Source organism: Eubalaena glacialis, chromosome 12 (genome assembly GCF_028564815.1).
Source record: "Eubalaena glacialis isolate mEubGla1 chromosome 12, mEubGla1.1.hap2.+ XY, whole genome shotgun sequence".
Taxonomy (NCBI): Eukaryota; Metazoa; Chordata; class Mammalia; order Artiodactyla; family Balaenidae; genus Eubalaena; species Eubalaena glacialis.
The window spans coordinates 68,941,658-68,968,412 of record NC_083727.1 but is presented as its reverse complement, the minus strand read 5'-3'; the positions used below and the strand labels follow the sequence as shown (position 1 = coordinate 68,968,412).

Sequence of the window (26,755 nt, the reverse complement as noted above, 5' to 3'; positions counted from 1 at the left end):
CTCTCAACCGTCCCTTCCAACGCTGAAATTGCCCTTACTTTTTTCAAGTGATCAGACACTAAGGGCTCTCAAATTTTAAAACAAAAGGATTAACATCAAAGATTGGATTACCCTTTTCCATCAGCCTTCCAAGGGTCCTAGTCACTGTGCATTCAGTCCAGTCTCCTTAACCATTTGTGTCTGTTTCTTAGGTTACTGTAAATCATCTGATGTTTGAAGCCAGATCCTGAATTTCAAAACTAAGAAAACAGAATTATGTTTACAAAAGATATTCAACCAAGATTTTTGATCACTCTTTAGCTAACTGGAATAGCCCACTTATGAGCCCACTTAGTAAATTTTCAAAAATTTACTATATGTTAAATTCAAAATAATTGAGGAAAAGATGGATGGAAATATATGTGATAAAACAAGCATAACTTTTAACTGTAGAATCTACGTAGTGGGTATATGGGTGTTCATTGTAAGATTACTTTCTTATTAAAGATTTTTACAACAAAATGTTAACAGAATTCGGGAAAGTTAACGCTACTTTACTAGTTCACTCCAACATTACACAGAAGTTGAGTATCTGCCAGTAATTCCAAAAGCTCACTTACATGTAACATTAAGCACAAATAAGTCAATCTTTTGATGTAAACTTTGAATCTCCTAAATGTTTTTTCTTTGCACTTTCAACTAGGCTGGTTAGTTGGTTGTAACACTTCTAAAATAATAGAACAACTCTAGTCAATGACTGAAATACCAAAGCCATTGTAAATAAGAACTGAAAGATTAGAGAAAGGATACTGTATTTAAGCATTGTCTTATTTGGGAAATGTGACAGTTGACATTTAATGTTAATGTTGAAATAAATGTTAAAGCTTGAAGAAACTTTAATTAGGAGAGGATAAAGAGGTAGGTGGAGACTATAAAGATTCTGAGGGGCATTTATAATAACTGCCCATGGTTTGAGGGGAAAGTTAAAGAATTATCTGAAGTGGAATAACTTGAACTTCAAGTAGCGTAAGGAAGTGTGTCTGTATGAGATTCCCGAAGGAGAAGAAAGGGGATGGCTGAAGGGCTGGTTAGCACTGAGGTGACCAGGAGGTAGAAGGGTAAAGCAGGGTGCAACTCAACACTTCGCTGGCTCCTACTCTTCAAAGCCTTTAATGTTGAATTAATATCAGTGGAGTTAATGGAAAGTTAAAAGCATTTAAAATTATTCCCTAAGTGTAGTTCCACTTTCCACGATAGATATTCATGTAAAAACACCACCTTTTAGTCAAGGTAGATAAAAGGTGGACAAAAGTGCAGTCACCAAAACCTCTTACAGTATCAGTTATATTTGACTACGGACAGGCAGCTAAGAGCACCTCATACAAGTGCTTTTCATGTGTATTTTATTTTTATTTTTTAATACATCTTTGACTATAATTGCTTCACAATACTGTTAGTTTCTGTTCTACACCAAAGTAAATCAGCCATATGCATACATATGTCCCCATATCCCCTCCCTCTTGCGTCTCCCTCCCACCCTCCCTATCCCACCCCTCTAGGTCATCGCAAAGCAGCGAGCTGATCTCCCTGTGCTATGCTGCTGCTTCCCACTAGCTATTTGACATTTGGTAGTGTATACATGTCAATGCTACTCTCACTTCACCCCAGCTTCCCACTCCCACCCCGTGTCCTCAAGTCCATTCTCCATGTCTACATCTTTATTCCTGCCCTGCAACTAGGTTCATCAGTACCATTTTTTTTTATTCCATATATATGCGTTAGAATACAGTATTTGTTTTTCTCTTTCTGATTTACTTCACTCTGTATGACAGACTCTAGGTCCATCCACCTCACTACAAATAATATGAGATATTTTAGAATAAAAATTTTTTATCCATGTTTTTAAGTGGTATTTTTTTAAAAATCCCACATAGATTATATGGCAAGAGTAGGGAATTATAAAGTACAAAATAACACCAAAAATGGTTAGACTTTATATACACATTAAAAATTATAATGAATATCCTAACAAAACTACAGCACTAGTTTTCCTAATTCAGCTACATTTAACATTTTAAGGCCAAAATTTTAAGGTTTACCGACAATGTGAATGTTAATGCTTTTCCTTAAGGTTCTTATGAAATTATATAAATATTTTACAACGTGTTAAAATAAATTTAAGTAACATTCCATCTCATTTTTAAAATGTAAGAATGCCCTGAAGAGTCAGACCAGTTATACAGCTTATGTCGATTTTGAAAAAAGGTCTTCAACAGAGTACTTTTTCTCAAGGTGTAAAGTAGTATTCCCACAAAGCAGACACCGCCTCACAAATGTCATAGGAATGGCTCTTAACTTCCCCCACAAAAAAATCCATTGAATTTTTCTTACTGAAAAAAAAAATAGGCTATCACTTGAGCCTGGAAGACTATTTTATATTGAGATTTCTGTTGAAATTAGGCAATTTAACAGCATTTTAAGTCTATACTATAAGGAGTAAGCCAAGAAAACTAGAATGTGGTTTTCCTCAATCTATGTCTATGGACCCATTTCTAAAAAGCATATAGTTCTTAGGCATTTAGTTCACAGAATTATACTCCTAAATTAGAAAAGCGGTAATTTTGCTTCTTGTTTCAATTACACTTTTTCTGAGAAACTGCTCATCCTACACAAGCTGCAATACATAAGATCAAACAGTAATGAACATGCAATCAATCCATTTCTAGCACAAAGCACTGATTACTGGCTAGATATTCTCTCATCTGGAGAGACTGACCCTTTAAATTTTCTATCTGCATTCCGAAAGAACCTGAAACCTGACATACCCTAAGATATTCCTGATTTTAATTTGTAACCTTACTAGTTCATAAACTTACAGGTAGGTTGAATATGGTGTTTTGAAACATGTGAACCAAACATATGCTTAAAATCACATAATACATTTAAAAAACAGTAACCATTAACCCACTGAGCATCCATCTATCTCCACAAGTTGATACTATTTCTTTTCATAAATTCAAAATTGTGGTACATTCCTAGAACATAAGATTCAAGAAAGACTGATCATATAACCCTTTCCCCAAAATAAAAACATTATACCTTTTTTTTTGGGAAAATACTACTGATGTGGTATAGTATCCGATGTATATTTTTAAATTCAGTCTTTCCTCACATGATTCCTTTAAATAAAAAATGGTATTTGTCATTATTGTAAAGTACTGTTTTAACTTGAATGAAGTTGAATCAACCTGGAATATCTAACACTTCTATAAGGGAATATTGTATTTCTAAATAGGTTTTTGACTATAATATCTTTACGCTTAATTTGCTTTTCAAAAGATGTACCCAATTTAATTCCATAATCACAGTCAATCCATCCATTACAGTCCATTCACCTTCTCTGTGGGCTGTCCCAGCTCTATTGTGTTCCTGGGATGGGATCAGTGCATTAGGGGCATTCTCTAAGCAGTGGGCGCCAGGCCCTAGCCCAGTCAGGAATGAAGTGCTTACTCCCCCAAGGCTGTCTATGTGAGGCAATGGGGCCTTGTCTGGGATGCACAAAGCTGTGGTTAATTTGCTTAATTTTAAGAGCATCTTTTTAAAGGTACATGATATAAAATTTCCAGAGGGCCTAAACTGACATGGTTAGATCAACGCCAGAGCTAATGTTATGATCCTAAATACCCTAGTTTCATCAAGGGAGTAATTTAGATGCTAAGTTCATAATCTTCATTTAATACTTAAATTTTTCTTATCAAATATATGAGTTTTGAGACTAATATCCGTACGTCTCACTGAACCACTCGTCCTTAAAATACCGAGAGTCACGGACTTGTTTGAATACCTACAGGACCTAGATCTAAAGCTTCGGTTTCATGATACCAGATTAAGATCTTCTGCATAAGTAGCATGTATTTATTTATACAGATACCCCAAATATTCTACCACCCTGTTTGGAAAACAAATTTAATTTTTAACTCTAAATAAGAAATTACAATTTTAATGTAGTATAGAAGAATTATAGAAGTATTTCTAAATGCTTCTTCCTTTAAACTTGGACTAATTTTGCTTCATGCAATGGAATTGGAATAAAGGCAGAAATTCGTATTTATTTGAATACAACAGCATGTCTTAGAATAGTGGTATCTCAGATAACATATAAAGTCCTGAAATTAGTTAATATTTTACATTTAAAAATAAACAGCCCAGTGGCACAAGATTAAATCCCAGACTCCAGATAAAAAATTTGGCACATTCCCCCATTATGTTTGCAGCTACAAAATACCAGCTGCTATACAGAAATTGTGTATTATTCATGGGGAGAAAGAAACCAAGCAGTCATGGTGGCCACCTTTATCTTCTTTGACATTAACTTATCCTCTATGAATCTTGAACAAATGGAGGTAGGTAGTGCCCCTACACTAAACATAGGAAGTACCTGAGTAAATATATTATCTTTAAAGGAAATGATCACAGATGTGTGATACATTTGCTTTATTTAACAATCTTACCCTAAGTATCCTCTCTTAAAAGGTCCAAGAAACAATTCTACAGCAGTAGTGAACCCTAGAATAGATGTACCCAGAGGACAATTTTCCAGGATATCAGCACAACTGCCAATCAATTTCCACTCAGTCACAGAACCCATTTTCACTGAACCCTGTAATCATTTCCTTTCCGAATTCTATTCTCTCCTTTTCCTCTCAATATTGTCTTAGTTTAGCATATATCTGTCAAAGACTTTTCTCTTCCAAAAAGACAAGCATGGTGATGAGGGAGGGCCGTATGGAGCCCAGCCACCACCCAGCTCCAAAGTGTAATGGTTGTGTGACCTTGTGCATGTCATTTAACCTCTCTGCATCTCACTTACGTTATCTGCAGTGGTACTGACCTCATAAAGCTGTTGTGATGAGTGAGTAATGTAAAACTTACAGAGCGGTGCCAAGCACATAGTAAATGATCAGAAAGTTTAAACTATTATCATTCCAGTTTTTCCATCAAACCAAACAGAATCCTCCTAAGCAGCCCAGGGATTACAGTGGAAAACCAAATCAGAGGTAAATCGAAGGATTAAGCATGTTCAGAAACACTGCCTTATTAACTTTTTACTAAGATATAATGATTAAATGTAAAGACACTATAATCAACTCCTAGTTAGTATCTGGAATAACTACATATATGTGTATGTAAACCCAAACATTTATTTAGAAGATACAAAAAATTAGTATTTGTCTTGCTCTTTCTTCAGACTGTCCTCTCAATTTTCAATACTGCCACATAATTTTATAACTAAATTTTTATTACAGTTGAACACTCCAAAGAGCTATAATTTTGAAATAAATTTTGCTATGATTAGATAGAGAAAATCTACTCAGAAAGTACAGTATACATGAATTTACGGTACCTGTCCAAATATTACCAGCATATAAATTATTTTGTAAAGTTATTTCTTACACACAGGATGTAAAATGCAAAAAAAAAAAATGGAATTTGTATTCAGAACAAATAGAAGCAATATTGGCTCCTATATGCTAAAAATATAAGACATTTTTTTTCTAAAGCACTCTGGATACACATATTAACTGTATGGGCTGAGAACTTTTAATTTCAATGTAATTCAACAAGGTACACAAGTAGAGCTCTATAAATATATCCCCTATAATAACCAAATGCAAAACCATTTTATCACAAATACTACCAAAACCCTCTGAAAAACGTAATCTACAAACACATTTTTAAAGAAATTCTTAGTTTTAACAACTACAAAAGCAATGAATATCAATAAAGCTATTTGGCTTAAAAAAATGAAGGGCAGTGTAATGTAAATCCCAATACTGCAAAGTTGTTTTTTGAGGAGGCAGTCTTGAGTTTCTTAATACAAGGTACTAAACATTTCCAAAAATAAATAAGACTTATTCTATACAATTTAAAGTCGTCAGCTAGAGCTCTAAAAAGAAAAATTAAGCAATAGATGAAAAGTAGGTATGCAGAATTAATGGTATAAAGTATGATTTTTATACAAAATGTACCACTCTTCAAATGTGTAAGGCTTGATATGAATTTTTTGGACTATGAGTGTTGCACATCATTTTTAGAGTAGTCTCAAACCATTCAAAATTCAGAATTTTTATAACGTTTCGATATTTCTGAAGTGAATAAATATGGTATAGGATGCAATTTAATGTCAACTTATCTATACTGTTCCACCCAGTAAAAATAAACCTTTTCTGAGCTCAGGAAAGAATGTATCTTTTGAATGCTTGATCTCTCTATAAACTCTACTTTTAGAAATGTCAGAATTTTGTAATATGAATTAATATCCATCAGGAATTGGCCCAAGTTTAAAGAGAAAACAAAAAGGAGACGTAAGATGTCAAATAGTCTTAAGTTTGCCCTATGCGATTATACAGTCATAATTACTTTTTACATGAAAGGAAAGTGCTTTAAAGTAAAAAAACTTTTGTAAAAGTTATTAGTATTATTAATACTTAACATCCAAGTCCAATTTTCCAAATTAGTTCCATTTTATCCATTTCCTTTGAAAAGTACCCTTCTGCCACAATGTAAACAAAAAATGGTCCATAAAATGGGACATTACTCACATCATAATTTGTGGTATGGGCCCTTAAATCGAGACCAAATCTTCATTAACCCAAGCTAGAGAGATTTTATCTCTTGCACATGCCCAAAGTAACTAATATCAACTCACTTTTTCTGTAAGCCTTGAAGAATTTTTATTTAACATAATGAGAGGTTTAATAACATATTAAATACTACGTAGCACTCTTCTGTTGCTGTTCACCAACTGTTTTTATGACGATAACTCCGAGATCTGGAATGTGATCGAAAATGAGAGTGTTTTGCTGTTTGTGCTTTAGTTTCAGAATTGGTAAACCCTTTGGGAGATTTACATGGGGATCTTGCTATGGAGTCAGAATGTCTTCCATGTGATCTTGATTTTGTTCCTGAGCTAGTCTGCTTTTGAGGTGAGCTTGATTGTGATTTTCCTATCGACTTGGACCTTTTTTGCAAGGACTTGGACCTTGACCGTCCTCTAGAACCAGAATTCCTTCTTGGGGTTCTTGACTGCCTTGCTGAGGTAGATCGCCTTGGTAGTGATTTGGAGCGAGATTTAGACTGGCTGTAAGAAAATCGCCTGTGTCGGGACCTGCAAACATCCATAATATCAGAGTATATATTTCACACAAAAATAGTTAATAGGTTAGGAAACAACACTTTCAGGAACTTATATACTTTACATAATATTAGTTATGTTTTTATTGGATAAGCTAAAAGAAACAACTCTAATTTTATCATGCGTGCTTCTGGTTCAAACATAAGTACAAGTTTGTAATATCTGACCAAAAGATTTTGACTTTGCTAGATATCAATATATCTTATGAGCCAGTTCTGAAAAATATATTTATTTTGCATATTTAGTCTGGGTTACATAATCCTCAGAGGTTAGAAAATCTGAAGGGAAAAAAAAGAAATAAAGAAAATATTTAAAGCTTATCAAATGTTTATAAAGACAAAAACCTAGATGGAGGACTTCTGAATCTTGCCATGACAGAGCAGCTTGTTCTAGACTAATCTTCCCATAGAAAAGAGCTATATAAAAAAGCTAGACAACATTTATAAAACAACTGTTAAAAGGCATTGAAGAATTACCAACACAAGCAGAACTCGAGGGGTTACAAGCCATAGCTCTTTTCCTAAGACCATTTTCCAAATGCCAGCATGGGAGACTTGAGCCCAACTAGAAAACAGCTATTGGACTAAGCTGCAGAGACAGAAGTTAGAATTCAGGGCCACGAAAATGGCTAGGACTGGAGAGACGAAAATCCCAGAGGTAAGGACACCGCAGGCAACCCCCACCCCCTAAGATCTGCCTACAAGTTCTCCTCAGTCGCTGGCCGTCTTCCAAGTTGCACATGCACAGGATTAGACTCTAAGAGGTCAGCAGAAAACAGCAGCTGGAAGATTTAAGAACTTAGCTGAGCAAGAGGGAGGGGATATGGGGATATATGTATATGCATAGCTGATTCACTTTGTTATAAAGCAGAAACTAACACACCATTGTAAAGCAATTATACTCCAATAAAGATGTTAAAAAAAAAAAAAAGAACTTAGCTGAAATTTTCTCAGATACAGAGTTGCTGGTGAGAGAGGCTGGAATTCAAGCCCCCCAAAAGGTCAAGGAGCCTTGAGTGACAACGCAGGCTTTCAATTAAGAAGCCAGAAGGGCCTCATCCTCCAGGTTGAGGGTCATGCCCTAGGAGTAAGTGTAAAGCTGAAATGGATCAGCCTTAACAGTGCCTCAAACCAAGCCTTGACAGGATCAAGGTGATCTGCCAACGCTCTGCCTGCTAGAAGAAAACAGCTTTCTTTGGAGAATCGTATCATCCAAAACCTCTATAATCTTTCAACAGTAATGTCCAACATCCAACAAAAAATTATGAGGTATGTGAAAAACAGACAAAAATGACTAAAAGCTAAGGAAAATAAAAGACAAAAGAATGAGACCCAAAATAATTTGGATATTGGCATTATTCAGAAAATAATTTTTAAAATTACTATGATTGACATGTTCAAGAAAATAAGGGAATTCCCTGGCATTCCAGTGGTTAGGACTCTGAGCTTCCACTTCAGGGGGCCCAGGTTTGATCCCTGGTCAAGGAACTAAGATCCCACAAGCCACGGGGCACAGCCAAAAAAATACAAAAAAAAAAGAAAAGAAGAGGAAAAGAAAAAGAAATAAAAAGAGATGGGGAATTTAAACAATACTGGAATCTATAAAAAGAATCAAATGGACATTTTAGAACCAACAACATGATATTCGAACTTAAAAAGTCATTAGATGGGGCTTCCCTGGTGGCGCAGTGGTTGAGAGTCTGCCTGCCAATGCAGGGGACGTGGGTTCGCGCCCTGGTCTGGGAGGATCCCATATGCCGCGGAGCAACTGGGCCCGTGAGCCACAACTACTGAGCCTGTGCGTCTGGAGCCTGTGCCCCACAACAAGAGAGGCCGCGACGGTGAAAGGCCCGCGCACCGCGATGAAGAGTGGCCCCGCTTGCCGCAACTAGAGAAAGCCCTCGCACAGAAACGAAGACCGAACACAGCCAAAAATAAAAATAAATAAATAAAATGCTGGCTTATCCTAGAGAGTTTCATTAAAAAAAAAAAAAAGAAAAAAAAAGTCATTAGATGGATTTAATAGCAGTCTAGATACAGCAGAAGTAAGAAATAGCAAACTGGTTATTAGAAAAATATTATAGTGAAACACAATGAGAAAAGAAATTCTAAGAAATCCAGAACAGAGCATAAGAGTTATTTGGTACATACTCACGTGGCCTAAGGGAAAAATTGAATAAGGTACAAGCAATGTTTGAACAGATGATGGCCTAGAATTTTCCAAAACTAATGAAAGGCATAATAACTCACAATTTCAAGGAACTCAGTAAACCTCAGGTAGAATAAATACAAAGAAACCTATGCTGGGCATGTCACAGTGAAATTGCTGAAAACCAAAGTCAGAGAAAAATCTGAAAATCTGCTAGAGAACAGTAGACACATTACCTTCAAAGGAGCAACATTAAGACTGACTGTGGATATCAGAACAATGGAATGACATTATTAAAGAAAGAAAAAAACTTCCTGCCAACTTATAACTCTATCTTCAGCAAAAATATCTTTCAAAAATGAATATAAAATGAAGATGTTTTCAGACAAACTGAGAGAATTCACTGCCATTAGACTTGTACTCTAAGAAACGGTAAAAATGCTTCAAGATGAAGGAAAATAATCCCAGGTAGAAGCATGGAACTACAGGAAGGAACAAAGAGCACTGGAAAGTATAAACATATTGATGTAGAACATATTTTAGAATAAAAGCACAGTCTTTTATTTTTATTTTTTTTAAAGCACAGTTTTTTAGAAATTATTGTTTCATTCCTGTTGTAGACAGTTGTAGAAAACAAAATGGGAAAATTGTCCTTGGGAAAAAAAATTCTAACATAAGAAAAAAAACAGGATGCATATAAACACTACTACATATAAAATAGATAACCAACAAGGACCTACTGTATAGCACAGGGAACTACACTCAATATTCTGTAATAACCTATAAGGGAAAAGAATCTGAAAAAGAATATATATATATAAATGAATCACTGTGCTGTACACCTGAAACTAACAGAACACTGTAAATCAACTACACTTAAATAAAACTTAAAAAAAAAAGGATGCTATATTTAGACTAGGGGCAATTTTAACATTCTTCAGGAATATTTAGGAGTATATACCCATTCACTGACACAAATTTAACAAAGATTTATGGAATATCTGAGTAAGGGACTACTGATAAATGCTAGGGATATTAAGCATTAAGACAAAAGTCCTTGCTCCACAAAGAGTTCACAGTCTAATGATAGCAGCAAACTAGTTTTTTCCCACATCCACTAAAGGCAAAAGCAGTGACCTCTTTTTATCTACGGTAATATACCACATACACTGAATATATTTATAGTACATGTTAGACTTATCTATATGCTGACCCATACACATACACACACACACAATCTGATCCTTATGAAACTTAAGAGCTGGGTAACATTTGAATTCTCTATAATACAACTTTACAAATAAAAAACACTGAGGTCAGAGAGGTTAAGCAACGGTCTTATAACTAGAACAGAGAAGAACAGCATTGTCTTGCAAGAAAATGTGGTTTTTTTCTTTTTTTTCTTTTTTTTTTTTTGGACGCTCTGCTTATTTCCCTGACCAGGGATCAAACCCAAGGCCCCCTGCAGGGGAAGTGCGGAGTCTTAACCACTGTACCACCAGGGAGTCCCCGTTCTTTCTATTCCTGATACTCCATGATGACTGGGATAACTGACAGACTTCTTGTTTGTTTTTCCTCCAGCCAAGTAGTATACTTTACTGACACTAGAAGGCAGAAAATGCTGTGAATGTTCTGGTTAATCAAGGCTCTATCGCATTTGGAAACCGCTTATATTCTTAATGAATCAGATGGGCAATTTTTTCCTTTTCTTTTACAAACTAAGTCTTTTTCACCAAGGCCAGTAGATATTATTCAATAAATTAGGGCAGTGCTGCTTTAGGTACAATATTACATCTACTTTGATTTTTGGTTTATTAACCATTCATTAATTTATAGTAACGTGAACTGTTGAACATCACTTTCTTACTATTCATGTCTTTCGTGAAGCCAGAAGCAGTACCATTGGTACTGGTGTGACTTTCCTATACACATGGCATGTAAAATTTCTTAATTTGTTCCCACATTTTAGGTTCTATAAATATAACTTGTATTTGAGTATATCAGTGTCAAAATCTCAAATAATCAATCAGTAGGAAAATGGCTCTCCCTTAGCCATGGAACAAAATGGATTATTCTCCACAGAAACAAGGGAGGTTTATATTCTTACACTATCAAAGTATGATAAAAAGAATCAAATTCCAGAACACAGTATGACTGTTCCTAAATATTTCTTTACCAACCTTGGTGATGGCTCAATCCTGACCTGGGTTCTTCTGGCTTATAAAAGGAGCTTAAGGCTTCCTCCTACTTGCATGCCTCCCTCAGAATGAGCCAAAATCAAAGCATTTGATTCATACCCAAGGAGGGGGACTGAGCTGACATGTAAGATTCTAGGGCTCTGAAGAGGCCACATTTTCTAGTAATCAAGATTCTTGGATATTTCTCTCTCCCTATCTTTTCTTTCCACTTGGCTGGAGGGACTGGAGCCAGGCCACTTCACAGTCTTGTTTTTAGAACTAGGGACTTGGGGCAAAGACTCTCTGTCTAGATCTGGTACATATACCCTATGTTGGGCTTTTCCTTGTCTAGGCTCTTGGAGTTGAGGAATGGAAGGACTGGAGTGAAAGCGAGCAGTTCTGCAGATCAGTTTTGATTTGAGGCTATGTCGTCATGCGACAGCATAGGGGTACGACATATGGCCCAGGAAAGCCAACTCTTTTTCTTTCTTTTTTTTGGCTGCACAGCTCAGCATGTGGGGTTTTAGTTCCCCAACCAGGGATCAAATCCTCGCCCCCTGCAGTGGAAGCGCAGAGTCTTAACCACTGGACCACCAGGGAAGTCCCCAGGAGAGCCAACTCTTATTACTCATAGAAAGAGGATGCTAGTGTAAACGCTGATCATTCTTCAAGGGCAGAATTCACCTTAAAATTCTACATGCCTATGAAAAAAATCACAGCATTAAAACTCAAGATAAATAGTGCCTAAGTGTTTAGGAATTTAGGCATGCTAGTACAATTTCAGTTATTACTTAAATAGCTTCACCAAGTAATTAATTTCCATTGTGATTTACTATTATTCTAACAGAAACAAACTCCTAGCAGGCAAAATAGATAACTTGCAAATATCTTTTTCTGAAAAATCTACCACTTTTATGTCTTCTTCCTACAATACTACCGTACTTGGACTTTATTCTTGAAAATAATTTGCATTTTATAAATATATTGATTTACATTAACTTTAGTCAACTTCCTTTCACAGTGATTACACTGTATTTCTTATGAGTTTTTAATCATAAGACTTCAAGATTCTTAATCTGGGGGTTTATTTAGGAAAATTTTATTTTTTTAAAATCCTCATTTTATTTGTCAAGTATACACTTTTTAATTTTTTGTTTTTTCCTCAGTATATATTATCTTTCTACTAAAAAGGTTAAAGTTAAGTCTGTCATGAAGTGAAAACACTGGAAGGTATCTAATAAACCCAAGTTAAAATAACAATATATGACAAATAGAGAAGAGCATATCCTTCTACAAAAGTTGATTCTTTATGTATATTAAATAAAATGATTCTGGTGGCCTGTTTTTTGAAAACTCTTTAAAATGTTTTCCATTTTAAAATTAAGAAAATTAAGTTTTCAATCCCCTTGTATTTTGTACTCACTCTTTAAGGCTATCAGACCGCCGCCTATTTCTTCCCCATGAAGAACTTCTACTTCGAGTTCTCCTTTGGCTGGGGCTTCTTGATCTCCTATGATCACTTGGAGAACAAGGGTGACGTTCTTTTGATTTCATTTGGCCTGGTGCTAGAATATGAAATTCAAGATTTATAATTCATTACCTGAAAACCTCAATAAATAACCACTCAATAAATAAACCACTCGAATAGTATTTTCTGAAAGAATTTTAAATTAAAAAAATCTGTCATTGCTGAAACTCATTCTGCTAAATAAACAAGATCCACTATTTAGTCACACTTACTTTTGCGATCACCTTGTGCAAACTGTATTTCAATCTGACGGCCACATACCCACTTTCTATTGAGGTTATAAAGAGCATCTTCAGCATCACGAACATCTTCAAATATGACTAGCTGTTAAGGACACTTTGAACATCAGATATCAAATAAAAATATTATTTTTAAAGAATTATTTACATGTGACATGAAATTATTAGGAAAAACAAGCTCAAGTCATTAAGCTCACATCTCTAATATGAATAATCAGAAAAAAATGTCACTTATTATCAAAACAAATGCCCCATTATGATTCAGAAGAGTGAATCTAAAAATAAAAAAAACAGAAACAAATCTCTATATTTTTAATGTATACATCAGTGTAGCTGTAGTATGCATGTATAATTAGAAACTATGAGAAAAAGATAAGTCCAACATTGGTTAGTATTATCAAATAAACTGTTTAGGACTCACTCCTTTCTCTTAGGTAAAAGATTTATCAGGTTTTTCACTGAAAAAAAATCAGCATGCAGAAATTTTTATTCTGAAATTAAAATTACTCTTTCATTAAAAGGTTTTTTAAATTAATTTAGGAGAAATTACTTATAAACAAAAGTGCACACATATAAGTGAGCTAAAACATATATTCAAAACTGATTTGGTTCTTTAAAAATGATATTTAACTTTGAACCTACTGCTTTAAAATATCTTTATGTTTTTATTATTTGGGATATGATTATAAAAGAAATATATAAACAATCTGCAAACATCTGGAATTACATATATTGATTCCTAATACCCCACTAAACTCCCTTATCTATATAAATTATATATTAAACCTAAATAAATGGAAACAAATTATATAAAACGACTAAATAGCTGTATTTCAGGAGGTTGTTGCTGGTTTAACTTTTTTAAAAATAGAAAACAGAAAAAGCTCAAGTAATGCAATACAAAATGAGACTTTGGCAATTACCTCAATGTCACTTGATCTTGAACCTTGACCTTTATTCTTTAGGGCTTGCAAGATGGACTTTATAAGACACGCAGAACCAACATCAGACTTGGCTTTGATTCTGGAACTCTGAGTAAATGTAGGAAAGCCGAAGTCTCAACCTGGTGTTGGCTTTGTCTTTTGCTTGATAAAGACTTCCCCTCTTCCAGGTCTTTATATCTGTGTCCACCCTCCCTCTTTACTCCTTGATGCTTGAACTTTAGGTGCCTTTTGTCTCGCCTGCTCGGTTTATGCTTGGATTCTAGCTAACAGGTTGGTTCAAACTGAGGGGCGCTTGCCAGCTACTGTGGACTGCTTTAGATTTTCTGAGATAAAGAAATAAACACATTTAATTAGGCAATATTAATCTCATAAAATATACTCCTGAGTACATATATGTATATGCACATGTATGTAGTCTATTCACATGCACACAGTAAAATAAAGGATATTGAACATAAGCAAATCCTCTCGGGCGGCGGGTGTAGAAGTCAAGCGGAATGTAAACGTCTACTATAGGGCCATATCGACCAAACTCACGGCGCAAGTCCTCAGGCCTGAAGTGTTTTAGAAATAAGGTAAAGAAATATGAATAGCTGGATTAAAATATTTTGCCTACAGAAATCCAGTTGAAACCTTCAAAAGAAAGTATATTATCTGGACTAGCATTATCTAAAATTGTCTCTCACAGGAATTACCCAGGGTTTAGCAAAGAAGGAAAAAATAAAGAAAACAACAAATTCTCAGGTCTCATTTTTGGAGATTCTGATTCATGATATCTGGAAATCTGTATTTTTACAAGCAGTCTAGGTGGGCTTTTATGCTTAGTCAGGTTGAGGAAACACTAACCCAGGACATCCACTTTTTTTTTTTGCTTTTTTTTTTTAATTGAAGTATAGTTGATTTACAATATTGTGTTAGTTTCAGGTGTATAGCACAGTGATTCAGAGTGTGTATATATATGTGTGTGTGTATATATATACATTCCTTTTCAGATTCTTTTCCCTTATAGGTTATTACAAAATATTGAGTACAGTTCCCTGTGCTATACAATAGGTCCTTGTTGGTTACCTATTTTATATATAGCATATCCACTTCTGAAAGTTACTCCTATTACAAGACTTTTCAATTGTCAATCTATAGAAAGTTCTATTAACTCTTTCATTAAGAACACACTCATCTCACTATAATTTCACATTTATGTTCATTGTTTTCAGATAGCAAGAATTAGATTCTGAAGAAGTCCTAAAATTATTTCTCAGGCTTTAAAGAAAAATGGTTGTTTTACTAGTAAACATAAAGCAAAAATAACTACCATAATCTCAAATTTGACAAGTATTTTTGAGTCACTTATATGCTTTCTACTGTGATAGGTACTAAAGAGGGGACACCAAAGAAATACATGGCATAATATTTGTCTTCATGGAGCTACAATTTAACTGAAGAGATAAAATACTTAGCATTAATAGCTGACAGTTATAATGCATTTATAAATTCCCATAACAACAGATGTTTACAGATGAGGGCACAGACAAGTGAACTCACCTAAGGTCACGGAGCCAGCAAGCGACAGAGCTGGAAGCAAACTCCCACAGTCTGACACTAATCTGGGTTCGTAACCACTCTACCCTGCTGCCTTGTGGAGATCTTAGGGATTCAAAATCAAGCTATGAGCACAAAACACGGCTCAGAAGATATTAGAGTATGTCAAAACATATTGTGTAGAAAAAAGACCCTAAGATGACTGCAAAGCTTCTAACTCGGGCAAATGGAAGAAAGATGGTGTCCATGATAAAAATTAGATAGCTGGAAAAGACAATTCAATAGAAGAGGGAGGAGAGGCAAAAGAAGAAACTTTCAGGTTTGGAAATGCCAAATTTGAGGTGATGGTGGAACATCCATAAGAATTCTGTAAGCAACTGAAAACGGTGATTACACGAATTATATTAGTTATTTTCTTTTCAAGACTAGAAGTCAGTGATTAATGCTAGAGATTGGATTTAGGAGTTAGTACATAAAGATTCAACTAACACTGACTAAGTAGCCACTATATACCAGGCAGTGCCGGCAATATTATGACAAACTTTATTATATTTTTATTATTTATTGTATTTATTTCATTTAATACTCACTATAACATGTTTAATTGTCTGCCTTCCCTGAGAGACTATTAACTTTAGATTTAGAGGACAGTGACAATGTCTTTTTTCTTTTGTTTATTCATTCAACAAATACTTATTGAATATGTACTATGGGCCAGGCTCTAGGAATATGGAAGAGTACAAGAAAAACACAATTCCTGCTCTCATAAAACATAGACTACAGGGTAAAGATTCTCAACCATTCCTGAATATTGCAATCATCTGTGAAGGAGATATTATAGAAACAGGCATTCCAGCCTGATGCATTAATCCTTGACCTAATTCATGCTTCCCATGGTGAGCCCCAGTTATGTTTAAAGTTTTTAAAGGTTTCATAGGCAATTCTGAGGCTCAGGATTGAGAATCGCTTCTAAAGCAGGTGTCTTCACTAGTGTATCTCAGAACCTAGCATAGTTGCTTGGCACACAGTAGGCACTCAGTATACCTTTGCTGTATTAATGAGCAAAGAACACATTGTTACCATTTAATAGTCAAGGAGACAGAGTGAGAGCAGTTACCTTGCCCAGAGGTACACACAGCCAGTAGCAAAGCTAGTATTCAAATAAATGTCTTAGGAGGCAACCAATTCCATTAACCATTAAATGTGAGTGATTGACAGAAGAGGACCCTAGATAATATAAAAGAGGCTGGAGCAGTGTGTGTGTCACAGAGGCTTAGAATCCCAGAAGTCTGAAGGAACAAATCGCAAAAGAGCTGGTTCCCTTTCATTGTCTCCACTCCCTCACCTGTGAGCTGTTGTTTTGTTTTCATTTATTTTTGCATTTTTGGTGTGATCTATTTTGACATTCAGAAATGTAGAGATAATAAAACAAACACCCATGTATCTACCAACATTTATTATATCTCAACACTTGCCCTATTTGCTGTAATTTTTAGTATTTTTTAAGAAATATTACATCCTCCTACCTTAGAAACAATTGTTGGTGTTCCTCATTCCTCTGCATAACTTTGTATTTCTACTGCAAATGCACATAAATGGTATCAGACTATTTGTAAAATTCTGCACCTTTCCTTCTCCTCCCTTGAGATTTCTCCATGTAGCTCTAGTTCACTCATTTTAACTCTGTATTGGTATGGTTATGAATAAACCACAATTTATTCATACATCTTTCTGTGGATGAACATTTTAAAATGCTTCTTTTTTAAACTGCAAACTGTGCTAGAGTGCACATTATGAGCATGTGCTTCCTAGAGCTCTTCAGAGTTCTCTGGGATGTACCACTAGCTATGCAACTGATGGGTTGGAGAGTACAAATATCTTCAGCTTCATTACATGTTCTCCAAAGTAGCCAAATCAACTTAAACTCCTCAAGACATGCATCAGAATTTCTAAGGATCCAACTCCTCACTGACATCTTTTACTCCTTGCCATTCTGAAGGATATAAAGTGAATGCGTATCTCATTATTTGAATTTTAATTTACCTAAACACCAGTGAGGTGCAACATCTTTACATGCTTATGGGTCATTTATTCTAGGGGCAGAATTTCTGGGTTTTTAAAGAGGATGTATATATTTAATTTCTATGAAAGAGCCAAACAGTTCTGCAAAGTGGTTGCACCATTTTATACTGCCACCACCAACATGTAAGTTTCAGTTGTGCCAATCTTTGTCAACACTTGGTATTGTCAGTCTTTTTAATTTTAGCCATTCAAGTGGGTGTTAAGTGGAATCTCACTGTGGTTTTAATTTGCATTTCCCCAACAACAAATGATGCTGAGCACTTTTTCATGTGCTAATTGGACATTCGGATATTTTTCTCTTGAAAGTGTCTGAGTTTTTTGCCCATTTTTAATAACATTTGTCTTTTTATTATTGACTTATAAAAGTTCATTATTATTCTGAGAAAAAGTCCTTTGTGAGATATATGTTCTGTGAATATTTTCTCCCAGTCTTTGGCTTGCCTATTTACTTTCTTAATGCTATTTTTAATGAACAGAAATTTTCATTTTGGAGAAATCTAATTTATCAATATTTTTTATGGTAATTACTTTCTTTGTCCTATAAGAAATCTCTGCCTATCCCCAAGTCATGAAGATATTCTCCTATGCTTTCTTCTACAAGCTTTACAGTTTCATCTTTTACATTTCAATTGATGATCCAGTTCAAATTACGTGAGGTAGAGGCTGCAGCACATTTTTTTCATATAATTAGTACATACATCCAGTTGTTACAGCACCATTTGTTGAAAAGACTTTCCTTTCTCTAATGGCTTTAGTGCCTTTGTCAAAAATCAAATGACTCTATATGTATGGATTATTTATGGACCCTCTCTTCTGTTCTACTGATATATTTGTCTATCCTTAGGCCAATATCAAACTGTTTTGAGTACCGTAACTTTTTAGTAAATCTTTAAGTCAGGTAGTATAAATCTTCCAGCTTCAGTGACCTTTTTCAAAATTATTTTGGCTATTCTAGATCCTTTGCATATTAATATATTTTAGAATTAACTTGTTAGTTTCTATTTTTTAAAAAGCATTTGGTCAGGAGCGCCTTGAATCTATAATATAATCAATTGGGACTGAATTGATAACTTAATAAAATTTCGTCTTCCAATCTAAGAACAAAGTATATCTATCAATTTATTTTGGGCTTTGATCTCTCTTGGGAACATGTTATAGTCTTCTTCAATGCAAAGGTTTTTTACATGTTTTTTTGTGAAACTTATTCCTATGTTTTTATGTGGGTTTTTTTAAAAAATAAATTTATTTATTTATTTATGGCTGCGTTGGGTCTTCATCATTGGGTCTTCGTTGCTGTGTGCAGGCCCTCTAGTTGCGGCAAGCAGGGGCCACTCCTCGCTGCAGTGCGCGGACCTCTCATCGCAGTGGCTTGTCATTGCTCTAGGCGCACGGGCTTCAGTAGTTGTGGCACGTGGGCTCAGCAACCATAGCTCGTGGGCTCTAGAGTGCAGGCTCAGCAGTTGTGGCGCAGGGGCCCAGTTGCTCCGCGGCATGTGGGATCCCCCCAGGCCTGGGATCAAACCTGTGTCCCCTGCACTGGCAGGCAGACTCCCAACCACTGCGCCACCAGGGAAGTCCCACCTAAGTATGTTTTTTAATACTAAGATAAATGGAATTTAAAAATTTTTTTCATTATTTGTTTGCTGTTAGTATACAGAAATAGAATTTTCACTAAGTTTACCTCATATCCTAATAACTCACTGAAACTCAATACTGGTTACTACAGCTTTATGTAGACAAACATGTCACCTAAGAATAGGGACAGGTTTTACTTTTACCTTTATAATTTTTATGTCTTTTTTTCTTGCCTTGTTGCATTGCTTAGGACCTGCAATAAAATGCTGAATAGAGATTGTGAGAGTGGACGTCCTTGTCTTTTAAGAGGAAAGCATTCAGTTTCATCATTAAGTATGTTATTAGCTATAGGTTTTTCACAGATGCCCTTTATTAAGCTGAGGAAGTTCCCTTCTCTTTCTAGTTTGCTGAGACTTTTTATCATGAATCTTGCTGGATTTTGTTTAATGCTTTTTCTACATGACCACTGATATCAATATTAATGTAGCCTCATACACACTGTAACCATAGGCTACTAAGTATATCCAAAAGAAGTACTTAATGGGTGCTCCCCAACCTAACATGATGGTAAGCATCAAAATGGGAATGTTTTGAGATTTCGACATTACTTTGTTCCAATAGAAAACTATATCTGACATTAAAAAGATTACTGTACACAAAATGCCAAGATTTAAAATTAATATTCTTCCTGGTCCACATCTTACTTCACCAGTGAAAAGAAACATAACACAAATTATAAAATTATAAAATTTAAAAATCTTTTAGTTCTTATGCTCAATTTCATTCCTAACAAATTTAATGCTAACCTATAATGTGTTTTAATGTCTTGTGCTTTATCATATGTATTAAAATGGTCACTTCAAAGAAACATTTAAAATAAAATTTGGCTTTGTTATAAAACTAACATTAAATAAAATATGAAAACAAGATAAAGAAAACCACTCAAAGGGATTTCTTTCCAGGATCATTTTCTGTAATATATATATAGATTTTCCCTTCATTTTTTATGTAATTGAAATCATACTGTATTTATAATTTTATACCCTGTTTAACATATATCCCAATGATTTTCTTTATAAGCATACCAAATGTTAAAGCTAATTTAAAACGTGTCTAGGGGACTTCCCTGGTGACGCAGTGGTTAAGAATCCGCCTGCCAATACAGGGGACACGGGTTCGAACCCTGGTCCGGGAAGATCCCACATGCCGCGGAGCAGCTAAGCCCATGCGCCACAACTACTGAGCCTGCGCTCTAGAGCCCGCGAGCCACAACTACTGAAGCCCACGTGCCACAACTACTGAAGCCCATGTGCCTAGAGCCTGTGCTCCGCAACAAGAGAAGCCACTGCAATGAGAGGCCCGCGCACAGCAACAAAGAGTAGCTCCTGCTCGCCACAACTAGAGAAAGTCCACATGCAGCAACAAAGACCCAACGCAGCCAAAAATAAAATTAATTAATTATAAATAACTAACTAAATAAAATGTGTCTAGGTGTCATATTGCTAGTTAACTTACACTATATGCCACCTTGTACAAAAAAAGCTATTAATTAAGGTTACATGTGATGATTCTACTTTCATAACATTACTCAACAGCTGTGCAGTTTTAGGAAAGATCCTTAGTGTCTCTAAATCTCAGATTCTTATCTGTTATATAAGGTTACTGAAAATTTAATAAGATAACATAGTACAGTTTTTAGTACAGTGTCTGGTATACAGTGAGTACTCAACAAATGTTAGCGATTATTATAATTTCATTAATACAAACCTCCTAGATTTTGATTGTCCCCCAGTGGCAGTGCTAGAAAGTCGTGAAAAAAATGGAAAAGGAAATCAATAAATCTCAATTATCAGTCTTGATTATCTAGATCAGAGGTCATGTGTCACATGTGTATATGTTTTACTTGGCCTACACAATGTTTAAACATTTAAAACAAGTCCAAATGTCTATACAGCAGTTATCAGCTGAAGCTTGGTAGCAGTCACTGCCCCCTTGAGATGGCACATGTTCTTTTTCATTTGCCAGGGTCCATACCATCCTACTGTCCCTTAACGTGACACCTTCACTCATTCATATTACCCTGGCTGGCCCCTGTGGCCATTAGAATTGGAAACCTTTCATTTTTTTGTAGGCACACTGGAGAGGCTTGATCTTATTCAGTATTCAAGTGGTCTGTTTAACTGTGGGAATTGTTTTAACCTTACCCAAATTATAAATTTTCTATGTAATATATTGATTAAACAGGTTGAGAGAAAAAATGTAAACACAGGCATCTTTAGGATGTTAAAGTATATTAACTCACAGTTTACAGTTGTGACATATGTATATAATAGCAGGGATCAAATTTTTTAAAAAGACCTAACATTTACTTCTCAAAGGTAAATTATGATGATTACTCCTGATGGCTCTGGAGTCAAGCGCTCCAATATGTTTCCAGCTGTGAAGCCCCAGGTAAGTCATTAACACGCTGACTTGCAGCTTTCCCTTATGTACAATAAGATAATCCTGCATACCTATAAAGTTTGGGATGGGGGGGTGGAGAGTAAATTAAGCAAGCCCAGTGATACGAAAATGTCTATTATTTTAGACATTTATTAAAATGTCCACCCGCCCCGGCATTCCTTCTGGCCCCTATTAAGGGAGAAAGACACTGTTATAAGAAGAAATCATTCCTTAACATCTATGTTCAGGTACTATGTAGACAGAATTCTCCAAAGAGGGGCGGGGTGGTTTGAGTGCATCAGAACTGACCAGGGAAGTCTATCCAAACCGTTATGATGGGTGTTTATATTGCACTCAGAACTTTAAAGAAAAACACAGAAATCTCATTCACTGAAGTTATCCTCTGTATATAGTGTAAAACTGTGCAACGAATAAAATTTAACCAGCACCACCTGTAAGTAGACCAGACTACCGACTACAGGCAAAGGGAATCGTAAGGCCCAAGGTACGCATTATTCCGTAACGCGTTCTCACCATCCCCAATTCCTTCCCATTTAAGAGGTAAGATGCGCGGCTTTATCCCGGTACGGCGACAAAGGGGCGAGACGCAGGCACCCACCCAAGGAACACTCAGGGCCAGAGGCGGGGAGGGACCGGCTCCCGGGCAAGGGTTAGCCGGCGCTCCGCCGGTTCTCGCGGTGGGGATGGGTACCGGCCCGCCGCCCAGCTGCCGGGGGCAGTGAAGCGCGACGGGGCCCGGAAGCGGGGCCGCGGCGGGACGGAACGCCGGCCGGGAGGGCGTAGGCGCAAGTCCCGCCCAGGCCCCGAGTAGCCCGAGGGCTCCCGCCCGCCCCGGGAAGGGCTCCTCCGCGGAGCGCCCCGGCCCGGCCGGCGGGGAAGTGCTAGGCAGACCCGCGGGCCGCCGCCGGGCTCCGCCCCGCGGCCGTTACCCGCCCCTCCCCCGCGCCCCAACCTACGGCGGCACCGCCGCTCACCTGGTGGCGTCCGCGACGTTCCTGACGAACAGGGAGGTGTTGGGGGGCCTCGTGTAGCGAGACATGACCGCTTCCTCCGTTCCCTCCGGGTCTGCCCGTGGCCGCCGGGCTCGCTCCGTCTCCTGCTGCCGCCGCAGCCAAAGCAGCTCCGCCGGCCCCCGGCGCGACCCCCTCCCCTCCGCCTCGGCCCCGCCAGCGCGCAGCCGCAGAGGCGGGCGCGGGGGAAGCGCTGTGCGGCGCGAGTCAGTCCGTGCGGACCTGGCGGGGCCGGGGGCGGGGGCGGGGGCGGCGGCGGCGGCGGCGCCGACGCCGAGCGGGGTGCGGGGGAGGGGGCGACGCGGGGTGCCGGGATTCCAGGGTGTCTGAGAAGGGGGCGGTGCAGGAGGCCAGGGGTTGAGGGGATCAGGAGAGGGGGTCGCGCGGGGGTCCCGGAGTCAAATGGGATTCGGGGAGGAGACGACTGGGGTCAGAGTGTAACAGGAGTGCAGGGACCAGAGCGGTCGTAGGGGGCTGAAGCGGATGAGCCGGGGGCTAGAGAGCTTCCGGAGAGAGGGTGTCACGATGGGGGGGGTGGGCGGGGTGAAGGCTGAGTTCAACCGCGCAACAGCCGCTTGGCCGCTGGGGCCTTCATTCTTGCATCCTCCGCCCAAGACGTTGGCAATTGTTCCGCCTCCTGTCCCCTTTAGTGTTGAGACTCTTTAGGCTTTCAAACTGGGAGGATTTTTTTCTATGTGTTTTGATTCTTCATCCATTATTCATTTAGGGTACGCCGTTCAGCTCTCAGTACATTCACTCAAGTGTTTATTGAGCACCTGCTATGCACCAGGAACTATTTTAGGTGCGTTTTAGAGCAACGAACAAAAGAGGCCAAATCCCAATCCTCATAGAGCTTACATCCTTGAGTGAAGACCAGACAATAAAAGAATGAACAAATGCATACATGGTGTAGAAGAAATCAATGAAAATGCAGAGGCAATTAAGCAAATTTATCCTCTCCCCATCTCTCCAAAATGTCATATCCATCCCCTTCTGGTTATCCTCCTGCCTTCACATTTGCTCCTGTGGTCAGTACAGCCTGTTACCCGGACTGTAGCCAGGTGACTTGTAATTGTTAGTAGCACCCCTTTTCATTCTCAGAAGTGGTCGCTTTTGGAGGGTAAATAATATGGTCCCCCTACCTAGCCCACGGCGGTCTCAAAGGCTGTGAGAGTTTACCAAGGTCGGCAAATGCTTCTGGAATAGTGGCCATTCATTCAAAAAGTGATTGCTATGGCACAGCAAGCTCAGGTCTGGCCTGGGAATATAAGGGGTGGGGGAGGGCCCCCATTCTCAGGAAGCTTACAGTTCAGCATAGGAGGCAGACTCGAATTATGGCACTAATAAATACACAAACTAGGCTAAGGGCTATGAAAAGAGCTACATGCTGCTAGAAGAGTACCTTATGGGGCTTGGCGAGCAGGCCTAGAGGGTCACTGAACTTTTCCCTGAGGAGTCTTGGAGAAATATTTGAAGAATGAAGAGGGGCAATCCATGCACTGGAATAGCATGTGCAAAGGCTTTGAGGCAATACAGGAAATGAAAGGAGGCAAACAGGAGCATCAAGCTGGAGAAGAACAGGAAAATGAGGCTGGAGAGCAGGCTGGGTGTATGATAGGAAAGTTTGGAATGCTGACTATATGGGTTTGCTAGGGCTGTTGGAACAAATTACCACAAACTCAGTAGTTTAAACTGACAGAAATGTATTCTCTCACAGTTCAGGGGGCCAGAAGTCTGAAGTCAAGGTGTTGGCAGGGCCACACTCTCTCCAAAAGCACTCGGGGGGATCCTTCCTTGCTTCTTCTGGTCCCTGGTGCCTCCGATCTCTGCTTCCGTCTTCATGCGGCTTTCTCCTCTTTGTCTTACGAGGACACTTGTAATTTTTTTTTTTTTTTGGCTGTGCCACGTGGCATGCGGGATCTTAGTTCCCCCACCAGGGCTCAAACCCGAGCCCCCTGCAGTGGTAGTGTGGAGTCTTAACCACTGGACCGCCAGGGAAGTCCCAGGACACTTATCATTGGATTTAAGGCCCACCTAGGTAATCCAAGATGATCTCATCTCAAGATCCTTAACTTAATTGTGTCTGAAAAGACCCTTTTTCTAAATAAGATCAGGACTTGGTCATGTCTTTTCTGGGGCCACCATTCAACCCACTACACTGACCTTGCAGAGAAAAGAGACTTGGGAGGAGGTGAGAGTTATTAATAAACCTCCCCCCTGACATATTAAGTGGGGTAAAAATTCAGTAGACTCTATGTAAACCATGAACCTATTTAGTTAAAAATATGTGTATTGGTATGTGCATTTATAAATAGAATTGTTTCTAGGTGGAGGCATTACACTCTGATTTTCACTTTCTTCTTCTTACCTTTGGTACTGTCAGATTAATTTATTTTAATTAATTAATTTATTTTTGGCTGCATTGGGTTTTCGTTGCTGCATTCAGGCTTTCTCTAGTTGCGGTGAGAGGGGGGTTACTCTTCGTTGCGGTGCGCGGGCTTCTCATTGCAGTGGTTTCTCTTGTTGTGGAGCACGGGCTCTAGGCACGAGGGCTCAGTAGTTGTGGCTCGCAGGCTCTAGAGAGCAGGTTCAGTAGTTGTGGCGCAAGGGCTTAGTTGCTCCGTGGCATGTGGGATCTTCCCGGACCAGGGATCGAACCCCTGCATTGGCAGGCGGATTCTTAACCACTGTGCCACCAGGGAAGCCCCTGTCAGATTATTTTTAAAATACTTTTTATAATTGGAAAAACCCTACAAAGCTCTTTACAGTTTGAAAAAAGCTTTTATTGGCATATCTGAAAAGACTTAGTGACTAGGTAGGAGGTTTTTTTTCCTGTTCCTATTGATAGAAGTATTTGAGGAAAGGGACTTAAACTGTGGAAGGAGGTGCAATTAGAAACTTGAACTTTAAAGGTAGCTGGAATTGATTTAAAATAAGTTATGGAGCACACAGCTGTGGAGCGCTGAGCCACGTGTCATGCCCTGTGCTGCCCAGACTAGCGAACAATACAGTCAAGATGGCTAAAGGTGACCCAAGAAACCAAAGGGCAAGATGTCTGCTTATGCCTTCTTTGTGCAGATGTGCAGAGAGGAACATAAGAAGAAAAACCCCGAGGTCCCTGTCAATTTTGCAGAATTTTCCAAGAAGTGCTCTGAGAGGTAGAAGACAATGTCTGGGAAAGAGAAGTCTAAATTTGATGAAATGGCAAAGGCAGATAAAGTGCGCTATGATCGGGAAATGAAGGATTACGGACCAGCTAAGGGAGGCAAGAAGAAGAAGGACCCGAATGCCCCCAAGAGGCCACCGTCTGGATTTTTCCTGTCTGTTCCGAATTCCGCCCCAAGATCAAATCTACAAACCTTGGCATCTCTATTGGAGATGTGGCAAAGAAGCTGGGCGAGATGTGTAATAACTTAAGTGACAGCGAGTAGCAGCCATATATCAACAAGGCAGCGAAGCTGAAGGAGAAATACGAGAAGGATGTCGCAGACTGTAAGTCTAAAGGGAAGTTTGATGGTGCCAAGGGTCCTGCTAAAGTTGCCCGGAAAAAGGTGGAAGAGGAGGGGGAGGGGGAGTGGGAGGGGGAGGAGGAGGAGGAGGAGGAGGATGAATAAAAAAAACTGTTGACCTGTCTCCTTGTGAATACCTTAGAGTAGGGACCGCCGTGATTGACACACCTCTCACCCGAGACGTGTCTGTTGCCCTCATTAGATTGAATTACCCAATTGGATCATGATCATATTGTAGTCTCTCAAAGTGCTCTAGCAATTGTCAGTGGTTTACATGAAGTGGCCATGGGTGTCTGGAGCACCCGGAAACTGTATCAAAGTTGTACATATTTCCAAACATTTTTAAAATGAAAAGACTCTCGTGTTC

The 26,755-nt window shown here is 38.2% G+C and overlaps 1 protein-coding gene and 1 pseudogene across 5 annotated transcripts; one reads left to right on the top strand and one right to left on the bottom strand.

Moving 5' to 3' along the window:
• Positions 1-227: 227 nt before the first annotated feature.
• On the bottom strand, positions 228-22,988 carry SRSF12 (serine and arginine rich splicing factor 12). Of its 5 annotated transcripts, XM_061206862.1 has the most exons (7): positions 22,844-22,884; positions 21,174-21,206; positions 14,190-14,533; positions 13,240-13,363; positions 12,923-13,064; positions 6,689-7,147; positions 228-239 (listed from the first exon to the last, which is right to left on the bottom strand). In XM_061206862.1, exons 5-6 carry the CDS (start codon positions 13,051-13,053, stop codon positions 6,778-6,780), a joined length of 501 nt encoding a protein of 166 aa, XP_061062845.1. In that variant the 5' UTR covers positions 13,054-13,064; positions 13,240-13,363; positions 14,190-14,533; positions 21,174-21,206; positions 22,844-22,884; the 3' UTR covers positions 228-239; positions 6,689-6,777. The 5 variants fall into 5 exon arrangements, with proteins under 5 accessions (XP_061062845.1, XP_061062848.1, XP_061062844.1 ...); XM_061206865.1 differs by lacking the exons at positions 14,190-14,533; positions 21,174-21,206 and adding an exon at positions 14,643-14,764 and having other exon boundaries at positions 13,240-13,347; positions 22,844-22,988; XM_061206861.1 differs by lacking the exon at positions 21,174-21,206 and having other exon boundaries at positions 22,844-22,929.
• Positions 22,989-26,003: 3,015 nt separating this feature from the next.
• On the top strand, positions 26,004-26,493 carry LOC133102326 (high mobility group protein B3-like; annotated as a pseudogene).
• The last annotated feature ends 262 nt before the right edge of the window (positions 26,494-26,755 follow it).

Coding starts and splice junctions, on each gene's coding strand:
- SRSF12 (XM_061206865.1), bottom strand. CDS start 22,908: ATGTCTCGCTACACGAGGCCCCCCAACACCTCCCTGTTCGTCAGGAAC. Junction 14,765..22,843: donor AACGTCGCGGACGCCACCAG/GTGAGCGGCGGT, acceptor AAAACACTTCAG/GCCTGAGGACTTGCGCCGTG. Junction 7,148..12,922: donor CGGTCTGATAGCCTTAAAGA/GTGAGTACAAAA, acceptor GGATGTTTGCAG/GTCCCGACACAGGCGATTTT.